Source organism: Phascolarctos cinereus, unplaced genomic scaffold (assembly GCF_003287225.1).
Source record: "Phascolarctos cinereus isolate Bilbo 61053 unplaced genomic scaffold, phaCin_HiC Scaffold_2;HRSCAF=192, whole genome shotgun sequence".
Classification (NCBI taxonomy): domain Eukaryota; kingdom Metazoa; phylum Chordata; class Mammalia; order Diprotodontia; family Phascolarctidae; genus Phascolarctos; species Phascolarctos cinereus.
The window spans coordinates 42,992,166-43,013,355 of NW_027555625.1; the positions used below are offsets into that span (position 1 = coordinate 42,992,166).

Genomic DNA, 21,190 nt, shown 5'->3' on the forward strand with positions numbered 1-21,190 from the left:
AGAGAAAGTGGTCTGCATATTGTCTCACCTGTTAGAATATGGGTTCCTTGATGGCCAGGACCATGTTTTTGCCTTTCTTTGTGTCCCCAGCACTCAGTACAATGCCCAGTACGTAGTAGGTGCTTTATAAATGTTAGTTGACTAACCTCCTGCCGAAGGCTCAAATGAAATAATGCCCACGAGGTGTTTTGTAAGCCTTAGCAAGCTTTATAAATGGTAGATTGTTTATTTTTTTCTTCCTGAAAATGAAATTGATTGTTTGTTTTTTCCTGAAAATGAAATTGACAGGCTTCAGAGGTTGTGGTCTTCCCCTCCCTGGAGGTCTTCAAGCAAAAATAGTCCCTTCATCATATACAATCAACAATCCAACATTGATTAAGTGCCTACTGTATGCCAGGCACTGTGCTAAGTGCCGGGGATACAAAAAGAAGCAAAAGACAGTCCCTGCCCTCTGAGACCTTTTTAAACTCTGAGCTACTGAATAAGTCAGCCTCAATTGTTTCCTTTATATTCCTAGGCACTTTATTTGGCATAGCCCGCAAGGAACAGTCCAGTCAAGGAACTTTCTGTGCCGGAAGTACTCGGACAGCTTTTCATCCCACGCATACAGCAGTTCCTCCACCTACCCTTTCTCCATGGAGCCCATCAGTGGCATCATCCCAGTTGGGCAACATCAAAAACTCAAGGTTAAATTCTCTCCCCTGGAAGTCGGAGAGTTTGAGAACAGCATATACTGCCAGTAAGAAAGCATTCCTCCAAAGCCGTGCCTTTTGACTTGGCAATGCTTCCGCTCATGCCCCGTCTCCCCTTCCCCCCCTCCCACTCTTACCTCTCCCTTTTCCCGTCTCCCACCCTGTTCACTTCTCCCTTGGGAAGGGCCCTCTTTTACTGGGCTCATAGAATCCCTAGGGCCACAGGGACAACAACACTAGGGCACTTGGGGATGCGGGTCCATCGCCAGTACCTTCCAGAATTTCATCAGGCTGATGATGTCTGTCACTCACAAATTTGTTCTGGTAAAAAAAAAAATTATTAATTTATTTTGATTTATCAACAATCCCTTCCATAAGCTTTTGAGTTTTAAATTTTTCTTCCCCTCCCTCCCCACCTCCCTTCCTAAGGATGGGCATGCAATCCGATATAGGCTATACATATACATTCCTATTAAGCATATTTTCACATTAGTAATGTTGTAAGTAAGAGTTAGAATCTGGTAAAATTTTAAGTAGATAAAGATGTTTTTCACTACTTCTCACCTTCCTTTTCAGCATCTTTTTCCTTCTTTAAATACCTCTCTGCCCCAAGCCTGGCAGTGTTCTCAGCCTGCCCATACTGCCCTGTCAAAAGGGAAATTACCTGGTAGTCATTAACTCCTTAATGTGAATCAGGTTTAGCTGTTTCCCTGCCAGATATTTTAAAAGAGGAAACAAGGGAAAGAAATCTAAAAAAGTGAACCACTTTGAGGCAGGGGAAGCTGGAGTTCATCACAAAGGAATGGATGACTATGGCAGAATTTCAGATGCTCTATCATCTGGCTTTGGGAGATAATTTTGGACCGTGACCTTTCTAGTACTCTTAGATCATCACAGATGACTGCCCGCAGAATTTCTGTTTAAACTTCTGGCGAACATACCCAGTTTAGTTTTGACTAAGAATACTATTAATAACATCTTATATTTATCTATCACCTGCTTTCTGAGGGGCTCCAAATATTTTAGCAGGTATTTTTCCATTTCTGTTTTCTCAACTTATGAGTTGAGTAAGAGACTTATAATCTAGTTCCCTTTTTTTGTCCCACAGAGAGATAAATTCATAGGCTAAAGGTCTAGAAAAGACCTTAGAGATATTCTACTCTAACCTCCTCATATTACAGATGAGAATACTGAGGCCTGAAGAGATTAAATGTTTTCTCCAAGGTAATGCAGATAATAAATAACAGATTTAAATGACAGCAAATCCAGCGTTTTCCCCTTTGTTGATTTGCCTATGATCACTATGCCAATCAAGAGGATGGTCGGGACTACACCGGAGTTATCCTATATTTTAACCCCTAGCCCAGGCCATATTTTTGGTCACCTGCAAAAGTGTTAGACCATTAACTAAGCCACATTTTTTTCTTACTGGAACCCTGAATGGTCTATTTTCACTAGTATAGTCTTTCCCTACTCTTAAGGGCTTAGCACTTCCTACTTCCTGGAGGTATACTTAGAAAAACTATTATTATGTATTTCAAGATAGTCAAAATTAACTACTCCTGGGAACTCACATGAGAACTTCCTTTTGGAAGATGGGCAATTCCTTTGGTGAGACAGGAAAAAAAAAAAGTCATACGTAGCCCCAAGGAAGATTGAAAGAGTGCCTGGTACTTCAGGGAAGAGAAAGAAGGACAACAGCTACCCCAGTCTCTTCCCATCTCTATTCCAAGAAGCCCCCTCTCTCACTGCTTGTAAAGACTAGGTCAACACTAAATTAAACCCAAAGTATTAAACATTATTTTAAAACTTAATAACATCAATAAAGACAATCAAGTCAACAAAAATAAGGAGAAACATCTTATATAAAATCCCTAGCATTCAATAAATGAAATCAAACAAGTATATAGACAATAAATATTGTATTATGTGTTACATCATGTTGTATGATATATTGTATCATGTCACATCACATCACGTCACATCACATTACATTATATTATTACATTACATTATATTATAATAACAAACATTTATTCTGTGTCCCATTTCAAGTGCTTCTGAAATTGATTCATGTAACTAACATTTATTAAGCACTCACTGTATGCAAGATATCATGCTAGGTGCCAAGGATGCAAAGACAGAAATGAAATAACCCAGCCCACCAAAAGCTTACATTGTACTAGGGGAAAACCATGTATAAGTACAGGGGAGGGGAAATGTGTGTCTTTAGGAGAAAAAATCATGAATTCTGTTTTGCATATGTTGAGTTTGAAATGTCTACAAGACATCCAGATAGATATGCCCAATAGGCAAATGGTTATGAGCCACTGGAGCTCTGGAGGGATACTGGGGTTGGATCTGTAGACTCAAGAAGGTCTGCTTAGAGGTGATAGTTGTAACTCGTGGGAGCATATGAGGTCATCAAGAGAGAGAACATAGAGTGAGAAAAGAAGTTGGCCTCCAAATTAGGAAACTGGCATGAGTTTGGGAGATTGAGAAGAATAGCTAAGATAGGAAATGTAACAAATTATGTTTTGGATATGTTGAATTTGAGAAACCTTTGGGAGATCCATTTGGAAATATCCAGCACAGAGCTTTCATAATATGGGAACAGAGATAAGGAGAGCATTTAGGGCTCAATATATAAAGTTGGACATCCTCTTTATAGAGATAATAATGAGTTAAGCCAGTGGAAATAGATGAGACCACCAAAGGAGAGGAGAGAGACAGAGACAGAAAGAGACGGGGGAGGAGGGGAGACAGAGAGAGGGGGGGGGGGGGGGAGAGAGAGAGAGAGAGAGAGAGAGAGAGAGAGAGAGAGAGAGAGAGAGAGAGAGAGAGAGAGAGAGAGAGAGAGAAGAACAAAAGGTCCAGGACAAAGCTTAATGGGGAGAAGGAAAAGAAAAATCCAGCAGAAGAGTCAGCAAAGATGGGTGAGTTAGACCTAGGAAGAGTACCAGAAGAGAGAAGTGTTACAGCCAAGAGAGGAGAGAGGATCCAGGAAGAGAGGGTGATTAACAGTGTCACAAATTACAGCAAAGTCCAAAAGGTTGAGGATAGACAAAAGGCCATTGACCTTAGTACTAGGCAGCACAGCGAATAGAGGGTTAGTCTTGGAGGCAAGAAGACCCGAGTTTAGATCTTTCAGACACTTACTAGAGATGTAACCTTGAGTAAGTCACTTAGCCTATCTGAGACTCAGTTTCCTCAACCATAAAATGGGGATGAAAATAAGAGTACCTATTTCATAAAGTTGTTATAAGTATGATGTGAGATAGCATATAAGCGCTTTGCAAACCTTAAAGTGTTACATAAATGCTAGCTATTATTATTGGTTTTAGTATTTTTATAATCATCAGCATCATTATTATTGTTATAGTTAAAAGATCATTGGTGACCTTAGAGAAAGCAGCTTTGGTCAAACTTTGGGATCAGGAAACAAGACCATGAGAGATTTGGAAGTGAGGCAGATGCCATGAGTATAAAGAGTCCTTTCTAGGAGTTTGGAAGTGAGAAGAGAGGGGCAGCTAGGTGGTGCAGTGGATACAGCACTGGCCCTGGAGTCAGGAGGATCTGAGTTCAAATCTGGCCTCAGACACATGATGCTCACTAGCTGTGTAATGTTGGGCAAGTCGCTTAACCCCAACTGCCTCACCAAAAAAAAAAAAAAAAAGATTAAGAAGTGAGAAGAGGTATAGTATGATAGCTTGAGGGGATGACAAAGTCAAAGTAAGTTTTTTTTTTTAAGGATGCTTTTTAAGAAGAGGGGAAGAAGCTAAATTTAGGGTGAGAACAAGGATGAGAGGGAGTGGGGAATGATGACTGACGGGGTAAGTTCCTGAAAGAGATGGAAAGTGATGGGAAAAAAAACAAATGGAGAAGTCGAGGAGAAAGCCCACCTCTTCATTATCCACTGGAGCAAAGGAAAGAATGTAGGATGATACAGAATAAGTGAGGTGTAGAGTGGAGGACAAAAAGGGAGGTCGTGACAGAGGGCCTCTGTTTTTTTAAGTAGAGTAGGAGGTGAGCACATCTGCTGACCGAAAGGGATAATGAAATGGTGCAGAAAATCTGAAGCCAGAGAAGATTTGGAATAGCTATTGTGGAGTGACAGAGAGTCAAAAATGAAATAATGAAAGTATTGTCATATGCCTATAAATGTTCAGTGGAGATTAGATAACATAAATCTGTAGTGAACCCAGTCAGTACACTTGCATGATTTCCTCAATATGTTCAGCAGTAGATGAGTGGAAATGAAGAAGGTGGCTAGGGCCACCCAAGGCTGGGTTTACTGAGGTGACCAGTGATAGGACAGGAGGGTAAAGTATTCAAAGCCACATGATGGCATGTGGCTGAATAGATCTACCAGAAGGTCAAGACCATGAGTGAAGAGATGGGAAACAGAGCAGGATAACGGAGCAAGAGAACAGAGAGGGGCAAAGGGGCAGAGGCTGCAAAGAGGACAAATGGGTTTTGTAAGACAGAGGCAGATTGAGAGATTAAGGGAAAGGAGGTTTTGGTTGGAGAGAGGAATGACGGAAGTGAAAGGTGTGAGTGATGGTCAGAGCAAAGGTATGACCATCCCTGGGTTTGGATGAGGTAGAATGAAAATGGAGAGCACAGGAGTTTAGAAAGTTGGTGAAACTTGGAGGCCAACATGTTTGAGAGGACATCAGTGGGTATATTGAAGTCCCTAAGTATGAAGGAAGAGGTGAGAGGCAACGAGAAGCCAGATACGGAACTCCTTGAGAAAGGAGAGACTGTGACCTAGACATCATAGGACAGATGGCCATAAAAAGGAATGAATTTCAAAGGAAGTCAAGTTCCTGAGTGATGGTGGTAAAGGGACAATCTGAAATGGGAGAGGGGTGTGAGAAGTATACCTACTCCTCTCAGCCCAGTGTTTGGAAACATGAAAGAAGCAACAGCCAGTATTGGAGAGGTTAGCCAAAGGTGCAGGGTCTTCTGGGAAGAGCCAGCTTTCCCACAGTGCAGGAAAATGGAAAGAGTGTGCAGTGAAGAGACTCAGGGCACAGAGCAAGGATTCTAGAGTGGAAATGTTCTAGGCAGAACAGAGGGTGAGATGGACTGTGGGAGGGTAGGGATGAGATGGAATTATGATAAGAACATTAGTGGATATTCCGATACTTTTGACTTTGCTGCCTTTCTTCTCTCTATAGATGGCTTCTTTCAGTTGCTTTGTCTTAAAATCAAAGAGCTCTTAAATAAATAGAGGCCATGCTGCCCTTCATATTCTCTCTCCTCTCTTTTCTCTCTTCTCCCTCTCTCTTCTCTCTCATATATGCATACTCACATCTGTAACTGAACTATATATAATTGAACATATATTCACAGGTCTGGCTGTGTTCTTGCATTGCAACATATCTTTCTATATTTCCTTTCATTCTTCAGATCTCACATTTCTATGGCACTATAGCATTTGTTGTCATTCAATTGTTTTTCAGTCTTGTCCTCTTCCTGACTCCATTTGGATTTGTTTTTTGTTTTTTGTTTTTTTGGCAAAGATAGTGAAGTGGTTTGCCATTTCCTTCTCCATCTCATTTTAAAATGAGGAAACTGAGGTAAACAAGGTTAAGTGACTTGCCCAGGGTCACACAACAAATGTCTGAGGCCAGATTTGAACTTGGGAAGATGTCTTCCTGACTCCAGGTCTGGCACCCTATGCACTAAATGACCTAGATATCCCACGATAGTATTCTGTTCCATTAAAATACGATAATTTGTTCAGTCCTTCTTTAATCAGTAGACATGTAGGCTGTTTCCAGTTTTGTTTTGGTTTTTTTTTTTTGCTTTTATAAATAAACTAATATTTCTGTAGGTAGGTCTCGAGTATTTTTCCAACTTTTGCAATTCTGATTTTTAAGTGCAATTTAGTATAATTCCTGTGTACAATTCCATTTTCTGCTACTTTGGGTATTATTGAGTACTTCTAAAGATTTTCAAGGTTTTCTCTTATATTCATCAGAACTGTCATCTTCTTCATTATTTCCTCCCAGTCTCTTCAACGCCTTTCATTATGGCCTGCGTTTGGCTCATGATTTTTTAAAACCTTCTTTTATTTGGCCAATGCTTTTCTTACACTATAAATTCTTGTTTAATTCCTTTACTGTGTCGCTTATCTACTTGAGGACATCTTTCATGGTTTTATCCTACGTTGTTTCTTTTTCCAACCATATTACTTCTCAAACTTCAACTGGTTCACTTACTCTGAAGTATTTTTTTTAAATTTTGTTTCTCACTTTGTTTCTCAGATCATTTTCTATTTTGATTGGTTTTAATTTTCTCGTGTAAAACTAGAGCTATTTTCTAACCCCTTTCTCCGGAACCATTTATCCAAATGACATTTCTTTTTCCTTTGCAAATAATAGGCCAGTGACATCACAAGTATTTCTGTATCAACTAGAGCCCCAAGCCATAAATAAACACTATAAAGGAAGATTTGATTTTCAAATGGGATCAATAAAGTACCAAAAGATACAAAGACAAAGCATTAGGGGGTTCTGGAAACAGTCCAACCCAGAACTCGACAGGCACTGCTAGTTTGAGGCAGAGAGAGGCCTTTTAGGAGATGAATGTGCATAGGCATGTTGGAAAGAGTGGACCAGTATCTTAGCTTCAGAAAGTCAGGGAGGTCTCCAAAGCCATGTCCCAGCTCTTCCCCCTGGGCTTTCTCCAACTGGAAGCAACACTCTCTGGTCCTAGATGTGACGACTTTCCTTCTCCACAGAATCCCTAATCTGGCTCCTGAAGCTCAAGGCCTAATGGTGAACGTGAAAGGGAGAAGCCTCTTACCATATTGCCATTTTGATCTGAACGAATCTGACTACATCAGCAACCATAGGCGCGATCCAGACTTACCCGGTCCAAGTGGCGCACCTCTGGATCCCAACACAAGAGTGATTGAGTTTGCCTCCATGGGTGTGGGAGCAAAGAACACCCAGTGAGTTGATGTATTTATTCATTGATTGTGTCTGTATAAGGCATTTCTTCCAAAGGGCTCAGCAGAAGGCCTCCTCTTCAAGGCAGGTAGTACCTCAGTAGATGAGGTTGGGTAGAAGCCAAAGACTTCCTTGTTTGGCTATACAGCACCCTTGTGAGAGCTAAGTATTAGAATGCCAAGCCTCTGACAGTCAGTCAACAAACATTTATTAAGTGCCGACTGTCTGCCAGGAACTGATGGGACGAAGAAAGGTCAAAGACTATCCCTGCCCTTGAGAAGCTCACAATCTAATAGGGGGAGGAAGCACACAAATAAATATGTCTAAAACAAGTGATATGCAGGACAAATTGGATGTGTAACCACGTGCAAGTCATATTGAGCCCAGAATGCAGCTCTGGCCTCAGTGTTTGTCCAAAGGCCAGAAGGCATCAAGCCACTTAAGGCTCTTAAATGGACAGAACATGCCTTTCCACATAAACTCACCATTTATTTCTGGTCTGACTCTGGTTCACTGGAACAGAGACTTGCTATTATGATGACCTGTCGGTTTTGAAAGTTAAATTCTCCTTTTCTTTTGTAAACTCCTGGACAGGACCTTCACCATTATGAACCCTACCAACAGTCCTTATTCCTACCAGTGGGTCTCAGAAGAAACTGAGACTCTCCAGAACCCTTCACCCTTTCTATGCCTGACCAAGGAAGGCTTAATCCAGCCAGAGAAAAGAGCTGAGGTGAGTGGGGATGGAGGCGCTATGCTGAGGGCTCAAATCAAGCCAGATTTCCCAGTACATCTCATCTCTAAAGTCCTCCTTGGAGTAAAAGGGATTCCAGGGAGAAGTCCTGAGATTCCTTCTTTCCTTGCTTCCTTCCTTCCTTCCTTCCTTCCTTCATCCAATGGACATTTGTGGAACATACACACCAGTAAGTATTCCGTGTCCCCTTTCAAAGCTCTACCAGGTACTAAGGAGCATACAAATTGGATACACTCCACCCTCACAGACCTTTCCATCTAATATCTTAAGGAGTTTTCTGTCAAAACATTAAAGCTATTCTTTGGGTTAGTGTGGCTATAACTACAAATAGTGACCTAAGAAAAGAAACCGTGAAACTAAAGAAATCTCTCTGGAAACCGAATGACTCTCATACTGGCACAACACCAGGATCTCATGTGCTTAGTAAATGTTGTTTAAATGGATAGACCAGGAATTCTAAACCTTCTTTTATGACCTGGTTCAATCTGGTGAAGCCCACAGAATCCTGCTCAGAATAGTATTTTTAAATGCATAAATAAAACACATCACATCACAAAGGTAACCAATTATATTAAAATAAAGATGTCATTTTTTCCCATCCAAATTAACGGAAAACCCCCTGACTCAATCTGCGAGTTCTTGGGCATCTATGGATCCTAAGTTCACAATGCCTGGGATAGACTGATAGATAAATGAATGAGTGAAAGTCAGAAGAGGTATAGAGCGAGTTCCCACCAAAGTCATCTAGAGTCAAATCCAAGGCATCCCTAAATGTTTGGGTCTATTTTTCAAGTGAAAAATCCAAGAGTGAGGTTTTGGGGGTGTTGGGAGGGGAGTTGTTTGGGTTTTTTAGCTTCCAAATCTGTTATGTAGTCAATACTTACAGGGTATTTGCCAAAGGATACAGATGATGAGTATGGTGCCATTTCAGTTTTACTAGGAAGCGGCATCTTCTTAGAGACAGCTAGGTGTCATAGTGGTTAAAGCACTGGGCTTGGAGTTAAAAAGACAATTCAAATGTGGTGGCATCAGACACTTAGGAGCTGTGTGACCCTGGGCAAGTCATTTAACTCTGTTTGCCTTAGTTTCCTCATCTGTAAAATGAGCTAGAGAAGGAAATGACAAACGGCTTCAGTATCTTTGCCAAGAAAACCTCAAATGGGGTCATGGAGAGCTGGACATGACTCAACAACAATGAAAAATATTTGTTTCCTTCTTCTACCATGCTGGCACCCTGACAGAGATGTTGGAGAAAAACTCCACTCCCCAATCCCAGGGTCACATTCAATCACCACCAGCAGAGTCTTTGAGAGAACACAGGCCGCCCTCCAGCACCTCTCTCCTTCAACAGGTCACGAGGAACTGCCAGAGCTTATGTATTTCAGTCAGTCTTGTGAAATGTCCAACGCGATGCTGCTTTATACACAGCATTTTAGTAGTGGTGATATTTCCTCAGCAACAAGCAAACGAGGTCATTTAAAATGCACTGAAATCCTTCAGGGCACAAGCAGGCTGTGAAATGACAGGATCTCTTACTGGCCTTCTCAATCCTCTTTCTAGATCTCATTCCAGTTCACTCCTCACCATTTGGATGTCGTGGAATCATTCTGGACTTTCCTAATCCCTGAGCACAACATCTCGGTGCCTTTCCTTCTGGTGGGCAAGGCCGTAGACCCTTTAATATCTCTGGATGTGCCTCACCTCGCTTTCAGCTCTATCCTGATGGGTAAGGACACACTGAATCTGGAAATAGCAGTAACTACCACCATCCGCCCTGGACCCCACCGCTTTTTTAGAAGTTGGTTCAGTTTTGGTTATGGAACCCCAGGATGGGATGGGCTATGTGTTGCCTACACAGGCTGTCAATGAAATCAAACAATCCACCTTTCACAAAACCATTTCTCCCCCAAGGCCCAGGACAGTGCTTGGCCCATAATAATTAAGTGCTTAATGGATGCTTGTTGACTAAAATCATCGGTCTTCTGGGATCAAGGTTTCACCCCATCCCAAAAAAAGAAGCTTATTGTATGCAACACACATGACTGACTGCCTCTCTTTTTTTTTTTAATTTTTAGGCAACTGGGGTTAAGTGACTTGCCCAGGGTCACACAGCTAGTAAGTGTCAAGTGTTTGGTCTGAGGCCAGACTTGAACTCAGGTCCTCCTGATTTCAGGGCTGTTGCTCTATCCGCTGCGCCACCTAGCTGCCCCCTGCCTTTCTTTATTAATCAAAAGGTGACATAGAGTCTTCCCCAAGGTGTCTATAAACAACACTTGATCTTATGTCAGAGGCAGCTAGATGGCAGGGCAGATAGAGCCCAGGACCTAGAGTCAGGAAATCCTGAATTCAAATCCCATCTCAGACACTATCTGTTTGACCCTGGGCAACTCACTTAATCTCTTCCTGTCTCAGTTTCCTCTACTGTAAAATGGGGGTAATAATAGCACCTAACTACTTGAGTTGTTGTGGGGATCAAATGAGGTGACATTTGTAAAGCACTTAGCACAGTGCCTGGTACACAGTAGGTGCTTAATAAATGCTCGTTTCCTTCCTACCACATGTTGGCCGAGCCATACGATTGCTGTCAGAATTCTATATTTAGTTCATCTAATCCATGTCATAGCTATGAGGTCATTCTTCTTTCCCGTGCTTCTGGACCTGCTACGTATAGTTCTGCTCTAAAGCTTGCCATGGGACCAAATCAAAACTTGGAAAAACCCCGGCAAGTCAGGACCCTGACCTGATAAGCCCAATGGACCATTCTGTATACCACAATCTTACACAGCGACTTCAATTATTGGCTCCGATTTTCACATGCTGAGGCAAATACTTTCCTCTTTCAGTATTTCATTATTTACCAAAAGTTCCATATAATGTCTTTATTTCTATGATAACTCACTTATAATTTGCATGTTATTTAGTTAATCTAAAAATTAATATTTAAGTAAGGTCATTGTTATACTTTTGAAAATGCCAAAGAGAACAGAAGGGAATTCAGAGGGAAGCACAGACAAGCAGGACAGTTTTTTTTTAATTGAACATTTTCTTTTTTTCCCCAATTATGTATAAAACCAATTTTTAACATTCATTTATTAAAATTTTAAGTTCCAAATTCTCTCCTTCCCTTCCTCCCCTACCTTTCATTGAGAAGTAAAGAAACTTGATACAAATGTGTAGTCATGCAAAACATATTTCCACATTAGTCACATTGTGAAAGAAAACACAGACCAAAAGAAAAAGCCCCATGAAAAAAATGAAAAATAGTATGCTTCAATCTGCATTCAGACTCCATCAATTCTTTCTCTGGAAGTAGATAACATTTTTCATCATAAGCCCTTCAGAATTATCTTGGATCATTGTATTCCTGAGAATAGCTAAGTCATTCACAGATGATCATAGTACAATATTGCTGTTACTGTATACAATGTTCTCTTGGTTCAGCTAATTTCACTTTATATCAGTTCATGTAAGTCCTTCCAAGTTTTTCTGAGAGCATTTTACTCATCATTTCTTAGAGCATAATAGTATTCTGTCACAATTATATACCACAATTAGTTCAGCCACCCACCAATTGATGGGCATCCCCTCAATATCCAATTCTTTGCCACCACAAAAAGAGCTGCTATAAATATTTTTGTACATATAGGTCCTTTTCCTTTTTGGTTTTTGTTTTTACGTCTTTGGGACACAGACTACTAGTGATATTGCTGAGTTAAATGGTATGCATGATTTTGTAGCCCTTTGGGCATAGTTCCAAATTGTTCTCCAGAATGGTTGGATCAGTCACAACTCCACCAGCAGTACATTATAGGGTCTCAATTTCCCCATATCTCCTCCAACATTTGTCATTTTCCTTTTCTGTCCTATTAGTCTGATACATGTGGGGTAGTATCTCAGAGTTTTTCAAATTTTCATTTCTCTAATCAATTGTGATTTAGAACATTTTTTCATATGGCTTTAGATAGCTTTAACTTCTTCATCTGAAAACTGCCTGTTCATAAATTTTATGTTGTGCTGTGTACATGGAAATGTTTTCTTTTTTCTTTTTGTATGTAAGTTCAAAATTAATTTTTAAAAAACTCTTAAAAAATTTTGTGTTTTGCTTTTGAGTACTGCCTCCCTCAATCTCCCCTCACCTTCTTTTATTCCCTTCCTCTCCTGCTTTCCTTTAGGGTAAGATAGATTTCTATACCCAACTGAATCTGTATGTTATTCCTACTTTGAGCTAATTCTAATGAGAGTAAAGTTCAAGCAATCCCCCTACCTCCCTCATCTTCTCCTCCACCATAAGAGCTCTTTCACACCTCTTATATGTGAAATTGTTTACCCCATTCTACCTCTCCCTTACCCCTTCTCCCAATACATTCCTCTTTTTCACCTCTTAATTTTACTTTTTTATATATTGTCCCATCATATTCAACTCCCACCCATACCCTCTTTCTATGTTTACTCCTTCTCCTGCCCTAAGAATGAGAAAGTTCTTAGGAGTTACAAGCATCATCTTCCCATGTAGGAATATGAAACAGCTTAACCTTATTGAGTCCCTTGTGATTTCCCTTTCTTGTTAACCTTTTTTATGTTTTTCTTGAGTCTTGTATTTGAAAGTCAAATTTTCTATTAAGCTCTGGTCTTTTTATCAGGAAGGCTTGAAAATCCTCTATTTCATTGAACATCCATTTTTTCCACTGAAGGATTATGCTCAGTTTTTCTGGGTAGGTGATTCTTGGTTGTAATCTTAGCTCCTTTGCCCTCTGGAATATAATATTCTGAGCCTCTGCTTCTTCAATGTGGAAGTTGCTAAATCATGTGTGATCCTGACTGAAACTCCATTATATTCTGGCTGCTTGCAATATTTTCTCCTTAACCTGGGGGCTCTGGAATTTGGCTATAATATTCCTGGAAGTTTTCATTTTGAGATCTCTTTCAGGAAGTGATTGGTAGATTCTTTCAAATCCTATTTTACCCTCTGGTTCTATAATATCAGGACAGTTTTCCTTGATAATTTCTTAAAAGATGATGTCTAGGCTCTTTTTTTGATCATGGTTTCAGCTAGTCTAATAATTCTTAAATTGTCTCTCATGGATCTATTTTCCAAGTCAGTTGTTTTTCCAATGAGATATTTCATATTTTCTTCTATTTTTTCATTCTTTTTGGTTTTATTTTATTGTTTCTTGATGTCTCGTGGAGTCATTAGCTTTTAATTGCCAAATTCTAATTGTTAAGGAATTGTTTTCTTCAGTGAGCTTTTGTATCTCCTTTTCCATTTGGCCAATTCTGCTTTTTAAAAAGTTCTTTTCTGTAGCGACTTTTTGTACATCTTTTTCCATGTGGCCAATTCTGCTTTTTAAGGAGTTCTTCTCTTTGGCAGATTTTTGTACCTCTTTTAACATTTGGCCTAGTCTATTTTTTAAGTTGTTATTTTCTTTAGTACTTTTTGTGCTTCCTTTAAGAAGCTGCTGATTTTTTTTCATGATTTTCCTGCGTAACTCATTTCTTTTCCCAATTTTTCTTCTACCTCTCTTACTTAATTTTACAAATTCTTTTTGAGCACTTCCAGGAATTCTTTTTGGACCTGAGACCAATTCGCATTTTTCTTTTGAGGCATTGGATGTAGCAGTTTTGACTTTGTTGTCTTCTTCTGAGTTTGTATTTTGATCTTCTCTGCCACCACATTAAGTTTCTACGATCAGGTTCCTTTTTGTTCTTTGCTCATTTTCCAGCCCATTTCTTTTCTTTTAACTTTATGTTAAAATTAGACTCATTTCCCAGAATGGAGGGGGCCCTGTCTCAAGCTTCAAGGTTTTTTTTGTGTACTTGTTTTCAGACCTAGTTCTGGGGTCTGTAAGTTTTCAGTTCTTCCAAGGTGGTAGGATATAGGGAAAGGTGTGTTTACTACTCTCCTGGTCTGTGCTCTGGTCTATGAGCAACCACAAGCACTCTTTTCTACCCTGGAATTGAAAAGAGGGTTCCTGCTCCCCTGCGGCCACAAGCTCTTATGTGCTAGTCTTCCTCTTAGCCCTGGGACTGAGACCCAGGATTATGACTCAGACCGGCATAAGAAAATGCAATAGAGTCCGGTACCTAATGCCAGAAAAGGGACCCCAGTAATCTCCATCCCTGAGTGCCACCACTCACAGAGTCAGCACTGATCGAATAGAGACTAATTGACCAGGGAACTGAAATATGACCTCCAACTTGTCTGGGTCGTTTCTTCTCAGGACATGAAGCCCGAGAGACAGTACACATGATTAACAATGAGGAGCAAGGCTTCAATTTTGCATTTGAAGACAGTTCCTGCTATTCTGAAGGCTACATCAATAACCTCACTTTGAAACCTATGGAAGGCATGATCCCAGCAATGTCCAGGTGAGCAAGGGAAGAGGGGAGGCCTCTAGCTAGTTATTATTGCTCACCTCTGAAATGGTCAGATGACCATGTTAAACCCTGCTGGGATAGTTACAGATTAAACCCTACCAGCTGATCAGTCATTATACTCCTTACATTGGTACAAATTCCCACTGGCCATGATCTTGTTTAGTTCAGAGAGAAGTCAAAGTGTTTGTGTGTGTGTGTGTGCGTGTGTGTGTGTGTGTGTGTGTCTGTCTGTCTGTCTGTGTCTGTGTCTGTTGGGGTGGGAGGAGGAATGATGGCTACAAATGCTGATAACTCCTATTATTTTAACAAAAGAGTCAGTGTAGAGTTTTCTGGTTTGGGAGTCAGAAGTCCTAGATTCTAATCCCAACTTTGTTGCTCTCTCTGTGACCTTGGATAGCTTCCTTTGTCCTCCCCTTTTGCCCTTAGCTTCTTTATTTAGTAATTCAACAACTATTTATTAACACCCATTATGTGCAATTTACAGGGCTAAATGCTGAAGAAACAAAGATAAAAGCAAAGCAGTCCCCACCAAAAAATAATACTAATAATAACTAATATTTATGTAGCATTTGAAAGTTTGCAAAAGCACTTTAAATATATTATCTCATTTGACCCCAATAATAACTCTTTGAGGTAGGTGCTATTATCATTCTCATTTTACAGATTAGGCTTACTTGCCCAGAGTTACACAGCTAGTAATTTGTGAGGAAGAATTTGAACTCAGGTCTCCTAAGTATGCTATCCACTACACCACCAAGCCTGTGAGGGTGGATGAGGGGAGGAGAGGGGATACGATATGTAGACAAATAAATATAATTCAAGGAAAAGGACACTAACCATCATGAGGGAGCTGAACCATTCTGATTGGTAGAGATGAGGAGAGAGGGAATTCCAGGTATGAGGGGCAGCTTGTACCAGTCAGCAGAGGCAAGAAAGCTAAATTGCAGCATTGAGTTCAGGAAATAGACATTAGTCCAGGTTGAGTGGAGTGTCAAATCTGCAACATGAAACATGGCAGAAAAAATAGGACACAGGTTATCGAGGACTTCAAACTAAGTCAAGCTGAGGAGTTTAGACTTTATTCTAGATCCTATACAGAGCAAGCCAAGGATTTTTTAATTAAACAATGACATGGTCAGACTTGTGCCTTGGAGAGATGATTTTGCAGAGATTTGAGAGACATTAGCATCTCCCAAATGGAGATGGTATAAATATGGAACTCAAATACTTAGGAGTAGATGAGATCACCAAGGGAAAGTGTATGCATGTACAAGGTTCCAAAAGCCAACCTTAAAACTGAACTGATACTTTTTAAAGACACCTTGTACATGTACACTTTCCCTTGATAATCTCATCTCCTACAGGTTTAATGGAGGGAAGAAAGGAATGAGAAAGGGAGGGAATGAAGAAAGGAGAAAAGAAGGAAGAAAAAGGGAAGGGAAGGAGGAATGAAGAAAGGAAGGGAGAGAGGGAAGGGGGAAGAAGGGAGGGAGGGAAAAGAGAAGGAAGAAAAGAAGGGAAGGAGAGAGGGAGGAAGGGAAGGAAAAGAGAAGGAGGGAAGGGAAGGAAAAGAGAAGGAAGGAAGGGAGAGAGAGAGAGGGAGGGAGGGAAGGAAGAAGGAAGAAGGAAGGAAGGAAGGAAGGAAGGAAGGAAGGAAGGAAGGAAGGAAGGAAGGAAGGAAGGAGGGAAGGAAGGAAGGAAGGAAGGGAGGAGGGAAGGAGGGAAGGAGGAAGGGAGGAGGGAAGGAAGGAAGGAAGGAAGGAAGGAAGGAAGGAAGGAAGGAAGGAAGGAAGGAAGGAAGGAAGGAAGGAAGGAAGGAGGGGAGGAAGGAAGGAAGGAAGGAAGGAAGGAGGAAGGAGGGAAGGAAGGAAGGGAGGAGGAAGGAAGGAAGGGAGGAGGAAGGAAGGAAGGGAGGAGGGAAGGAAGGAAGGGAGGGAGGGAGGGGAGGAGGGAAGGAGGGAAGGGAGGGAGGGAGGGAAGGAGGGAGGGAGGAAGGGAGAAGAGGAGGGAGGGAGGGAGGGAAGGAAGGAAGGAAGGAAGGAGGAAAGGAGGGAGGGAAGGAGGGAGGGAAGAAGGAAGGAGGGAAGGAAGGAAGGAAGGAGGAAGAGGGAGGAGGGAGGAAGGAAGGGAGGGGAAGGAAGGAAGGGAGGAGGAAGGAAGGGAGGGAGGGAAGGGGAAGGGAGGAGGGAAGGAAGAGGAGGGAAGGGAGGAAGGGAGGAGGGAAGGAAGGAAGGAGGAGGAGAGGGAGGGAGGAGAGGAAGAGGAGGAGGAAGGGAAGGAAGGAAGGAAGGAAGGAAGGAAGGAAGGAAGGAAGGAAGGAAGGAAGGAAGGAAGGAAGGAAGGAAGGAAGGAAGGAAGGAAGGAAGGAAGGAAGGAAGGAAGGAGGGAAGGGAGGAGGGAAGGAAGGAGGGAAGGAAGGAAGGAAGGGAGGAAGGAAGGAAGGAAGGAAGGAAGGAAGGAAGGAAGGAAGGAAGGAAGGAAGGAAGGAAGGAAGGAAGGAAGGGAGGGAGGGAGGGACAGAGGGAGGGAGGAAGGGAGGGTCCTTGAGAAGGACTAATGCCAGGGGGACAGAAGATGAATGAAGATCCAACAAAAGAGACTGAGGAGCAGTCAAATAGGTAGGAGGAGAACTAAGAGAACACAGCATGGGAAGCAGATGCCACTGCAGGAAGAGCTGGAACCAGTTCAACTGGCTTATGAAAGTCTGCTGATAAATTATCAGAGTGAACATTCATCCCCTTAAAAATCAGCTTGTAAGTAGAACTTACAAGTACTTGTAAATAGAACCCCAGAAAAGAGAATGGATTGGTCACAAAGACGCCAAGAGTGTCTGGAAGGTTTAATTAGAGAAATGAAGGAAGAAAAGAGAAGTAAAATTAGAACTGATGATGTAAAACTTGAAAGGACAGTGAATAGCATAGAACAGAATCTGGAGGACCTTAGCAAAATAGTGGACATCTTAGGGAAAAGTAATAAAAGAAAAAAAACTCAAAAAAATCAGTGGTACATACAACAAGAAATATTAGAGCACAGTCAAAAGACAGCAAAATTGGAACTATACTATCAAAAGGTGATGACCAGGAAAATAGGACATGGAAAAGAATCACTGGACTCAGGAACAGCTAGGTGGCGCAGTGGATAATGCACCGGCCCTGGATTCAGGAAGACCTGAGTTCAGATCTGGCCTCAGATACTTGACACTAGCTGTGTGACCCTGGGCAAGTCATTTAACCCCATTGCCTCGAAGAAAAAGGAAAAAGAATCATTGGACTCCCAAAGAAAATTTCTCATGAGTATTGGAGCTAGAGGACAAAATAAAAATAGAATCCACAGGTGACTACCAGAAGGAAATCCCAAATTTAATACACTAAAAATGTGAATGTCAAACTCCAGGTCTCCCAGGTCAAAGAAAAAATACTGAAAGTGGCCAGAAAAAGACAGGCCACATAATAATAAACCCAGTCAGAATCACAAGGTTCTCTGCGGCTGACATACACAAAAAAAGGACATGATTAGAATATGGTATACCAAAAAGAAATAAATCTGCAGCCAAGAATAAGCTTATTTAAAAAAAAAAACTGAGCATAATCCAACAGGGAAAAAAGATTTCTAATAGAATCAGTGCCTTCAAAGCATTCCTGTTGAAAGATGAAAGAATCCTAGACAGATAAAACAAGTTTGAACAATTTGAAAGGACTAAGTGTTGATCATGTTTATATCCTGAAAGGGAGAAAAGAAAGTATTGTTCCTTTGAAATCCCAGACCAATGAGGGCACAATTGTCTCCCAAGCCTGGAACACTCTCCCTCCTCCACTCTGCCTACTGATCTCCCTCGCTTCCTCTCAGTCCCAACTAAAACCTCTTTTTTGTTTTTACTGGAAGCCTTTCCCAACCTTCTTAATTCTGTTAATTACTTCCTGTTTGTCCTATATTTACTTGCTTTGTGTATTTTTGTTTGTATGTTTTCTCCTCCATTAGATTGTAAGCCCCTTGATGGTAGAGAGCCTTCTTTTTGTATCTTTTTGCCTCTTTTACCCTTTTTTTGTATCTCCAGTGCTTAGTACAGTGTCTAGCACATAGAAGGTGTTTAACAAATATTTATTGAACCAAAAGAAACAAGCTCAAAGCTTGGATGGAAGGAAGAGAGGGAGCAATGAAGGGAGGGATGAAGGGAAGGAGAAAGGGAATGAGGAAGGGAGGAAGCAAGGTGAGAACTTACTGTTTCTTGTTTGTGAGCACTACAGGAGAAGATTGCTCAAATCTGAAGGTGGGAATCTTACTCATTTGAGCCAGGCAAGGGAAGATAATATGGTAAAATAAATATAGAAATGGCTTTGGTCAGGGAGAGGGATGAAGAAAATTTGAAAAAGAGGCTAGAGTTGAGGAGGTGATATAGACAGGAAAAATGCACTGCAAGTATGAAGGCCTGATTAAAGGCAAAAGAAAAAGAGACAGAGAAACATGGAAATATCCAGCAAAAAATGGGTCTGGGCAAGCAGAAGAAATATAAGAGAAGAGAGAAATATAATTAGATCGTTCTAAACAATATAAGCCAAAGATATCTATGAAGGAGTGCTTAGGGTACTAAGAGAAGACAGTAGAATGTATTGGAAAGTGGCATGACAATGAACTTGGAGTCTGGAAACCTGGCTTCCAGTTCAAAGCTCAAGTCACCAGCTAAGGTCATAACCATCTGGTATCTCCATCTTTCCATAAGCTAGGTAATGACCTGAGTGTGCAGATGCCCAGGTGGGCCATGGGTCATCAGCACAGCCTGGGGTCTGTATACCTGCACATGACTGCCACATTTAGCTCCCTTTTTTCCTTCAATTTTTTCTTCTAAAGAGAGGAATAGTGGGGGAAAGAGAAGAATATGATTTTGAGATTTACTGGAAGAAAAAAACAAATGCAACTGTGAAGGAGAATGGAAAGAACTTGCCTACAAAAGGAAAGAAAGTGGAAGAATAGATCAAAAAGCAAAAACCCAAAGGTTTGTTGTTTACAGGAAGAACACTTAAAACATAAAGAGCTAAAATGAGTATTTGGAGCAGAATGTATTATGCCTCAGCTGGATCCAAAAAAGCAGTGGTGGTGATTATGATTTCAGGGAACTCAACGAAAAAAATAAATATGGGTAATAAATCAGCAGGAAAACTACATTATGCTTAATCTATGCACTTAAAGGAAAAGCTAATTGAATTACCAAAAGATCAACATGGTAAAGCAATACCTGATGAAAATATCAACATGCTTTTTTCAGGCTTAGAGAAATCTAAAAAAAAAAAAATGAATAGTAAATCAGTGAAGGATCTAAATGGAATATTTACATGTAGATAGTTTTTTCTAGAGCTTTGGCCATAAAAAGAAGAGAATTATAGGCTGAAGGAATGGTAGTGAGTATTTGAATGAGTAAGCAGAGGCAAAGAGGAAACAAAATTATTGTTTTGATTTGAAAGAATTACTTAGATAATTCCTGACAGCTAACAAAAAAATTAATTGAAGCAATAACTTCAGTAAAATTAGATGCAAAATAAATGCACAAAATCATTAGCTTTCCTATGTAACAATAGAAAATTAAAGCCAGTAGAAGGAAATAGGAAGAAAGAAATCTATTTCAAATAACTATGAGATCCATTTTTTAAAAATATCTGGTAGTTAATCTTCTAACATATGCAAGACATATAAATACAATTACCAAAAAAAAAACCTATTTACCAAAATGAAAGAATACTTATTGTAGAACTAGCTATTTATCATTCATGGACCATGCCAACATTTTTTAAACTTCCTAAATCAAATATTTTTTACTATAACCAATCAAAATACCAGTGGGCTACTTTTTGGAACCAAACATAATGATAACAAAATGCATTTGGAGGAACAAAAGGTCAAGAATCTCTAGGGAAATAATTTTTTAAAAGAATGAGAATAAAGGCGGCCCAGCGTTACTAGATTTCATGTTATAAAGCAATCATCAAAATTACTTAAGTCTAGTTAAAAATTAGAAAACTAAAGAAAAAGAACAAACTAAATAAGCTAGACCAAGAAGTGTCATTAAGAATTGCAGACAAATTTTCTGATTAAGAACACAAGCTACAAAGGGAAAAACTGCCTGTTCAACATTAACTGCTAGGAAAACTGGAACGCAGTTTGGCAGAAATTTGGTTTAGACCGGTATTTTGCACCATATATCAAAATAAACTCCAAATGCTTAAGTTACCTTAACAAAAAAGCCTACATCATGAAAAGGTAAGCAATACCTTTAATATCTAGAATTTAAGGGGAAATTCATAACCAAACATGGGATGGAAGTGATCGTAAAAGACACAAACAATGTAACTAGATAAGAAGAAACCATAAAGGGAGGGAGGCGATGGGAAATCATTGTATCAAATAGTTCTGACAAA

General features: G+C 40.4%; 1 protein-coding gene across 1 annotated transcript in view; it reads left to right on the plus strand.

Annotated features, from left to right (window-relative positions):
• HYDIN (HYDIN axonemal central pair apparatus protein) overlaps positions 1-21,190 on the plus strand; it is a 464,226-nt gene that overhangs the window by 405,788 nt on the left and 37,248 nt on the right. Inside the window, 6 exon segments of the mRNA XM_078149348.1 lie at positions 536-580; positions 583-739; positions 7,444-7,656; positions 8,249-8,387; positions 9,969-10,134; positions 14,627-14,774. Of these exon segments, the coding sequence (XP_078005474.1) occupies positions 536-580; positions 583-739; positions 7,444-7,656; positions 8,249-8,387; positions 9,969-10,134; positions 14,627-14,774 (868 nt within the window).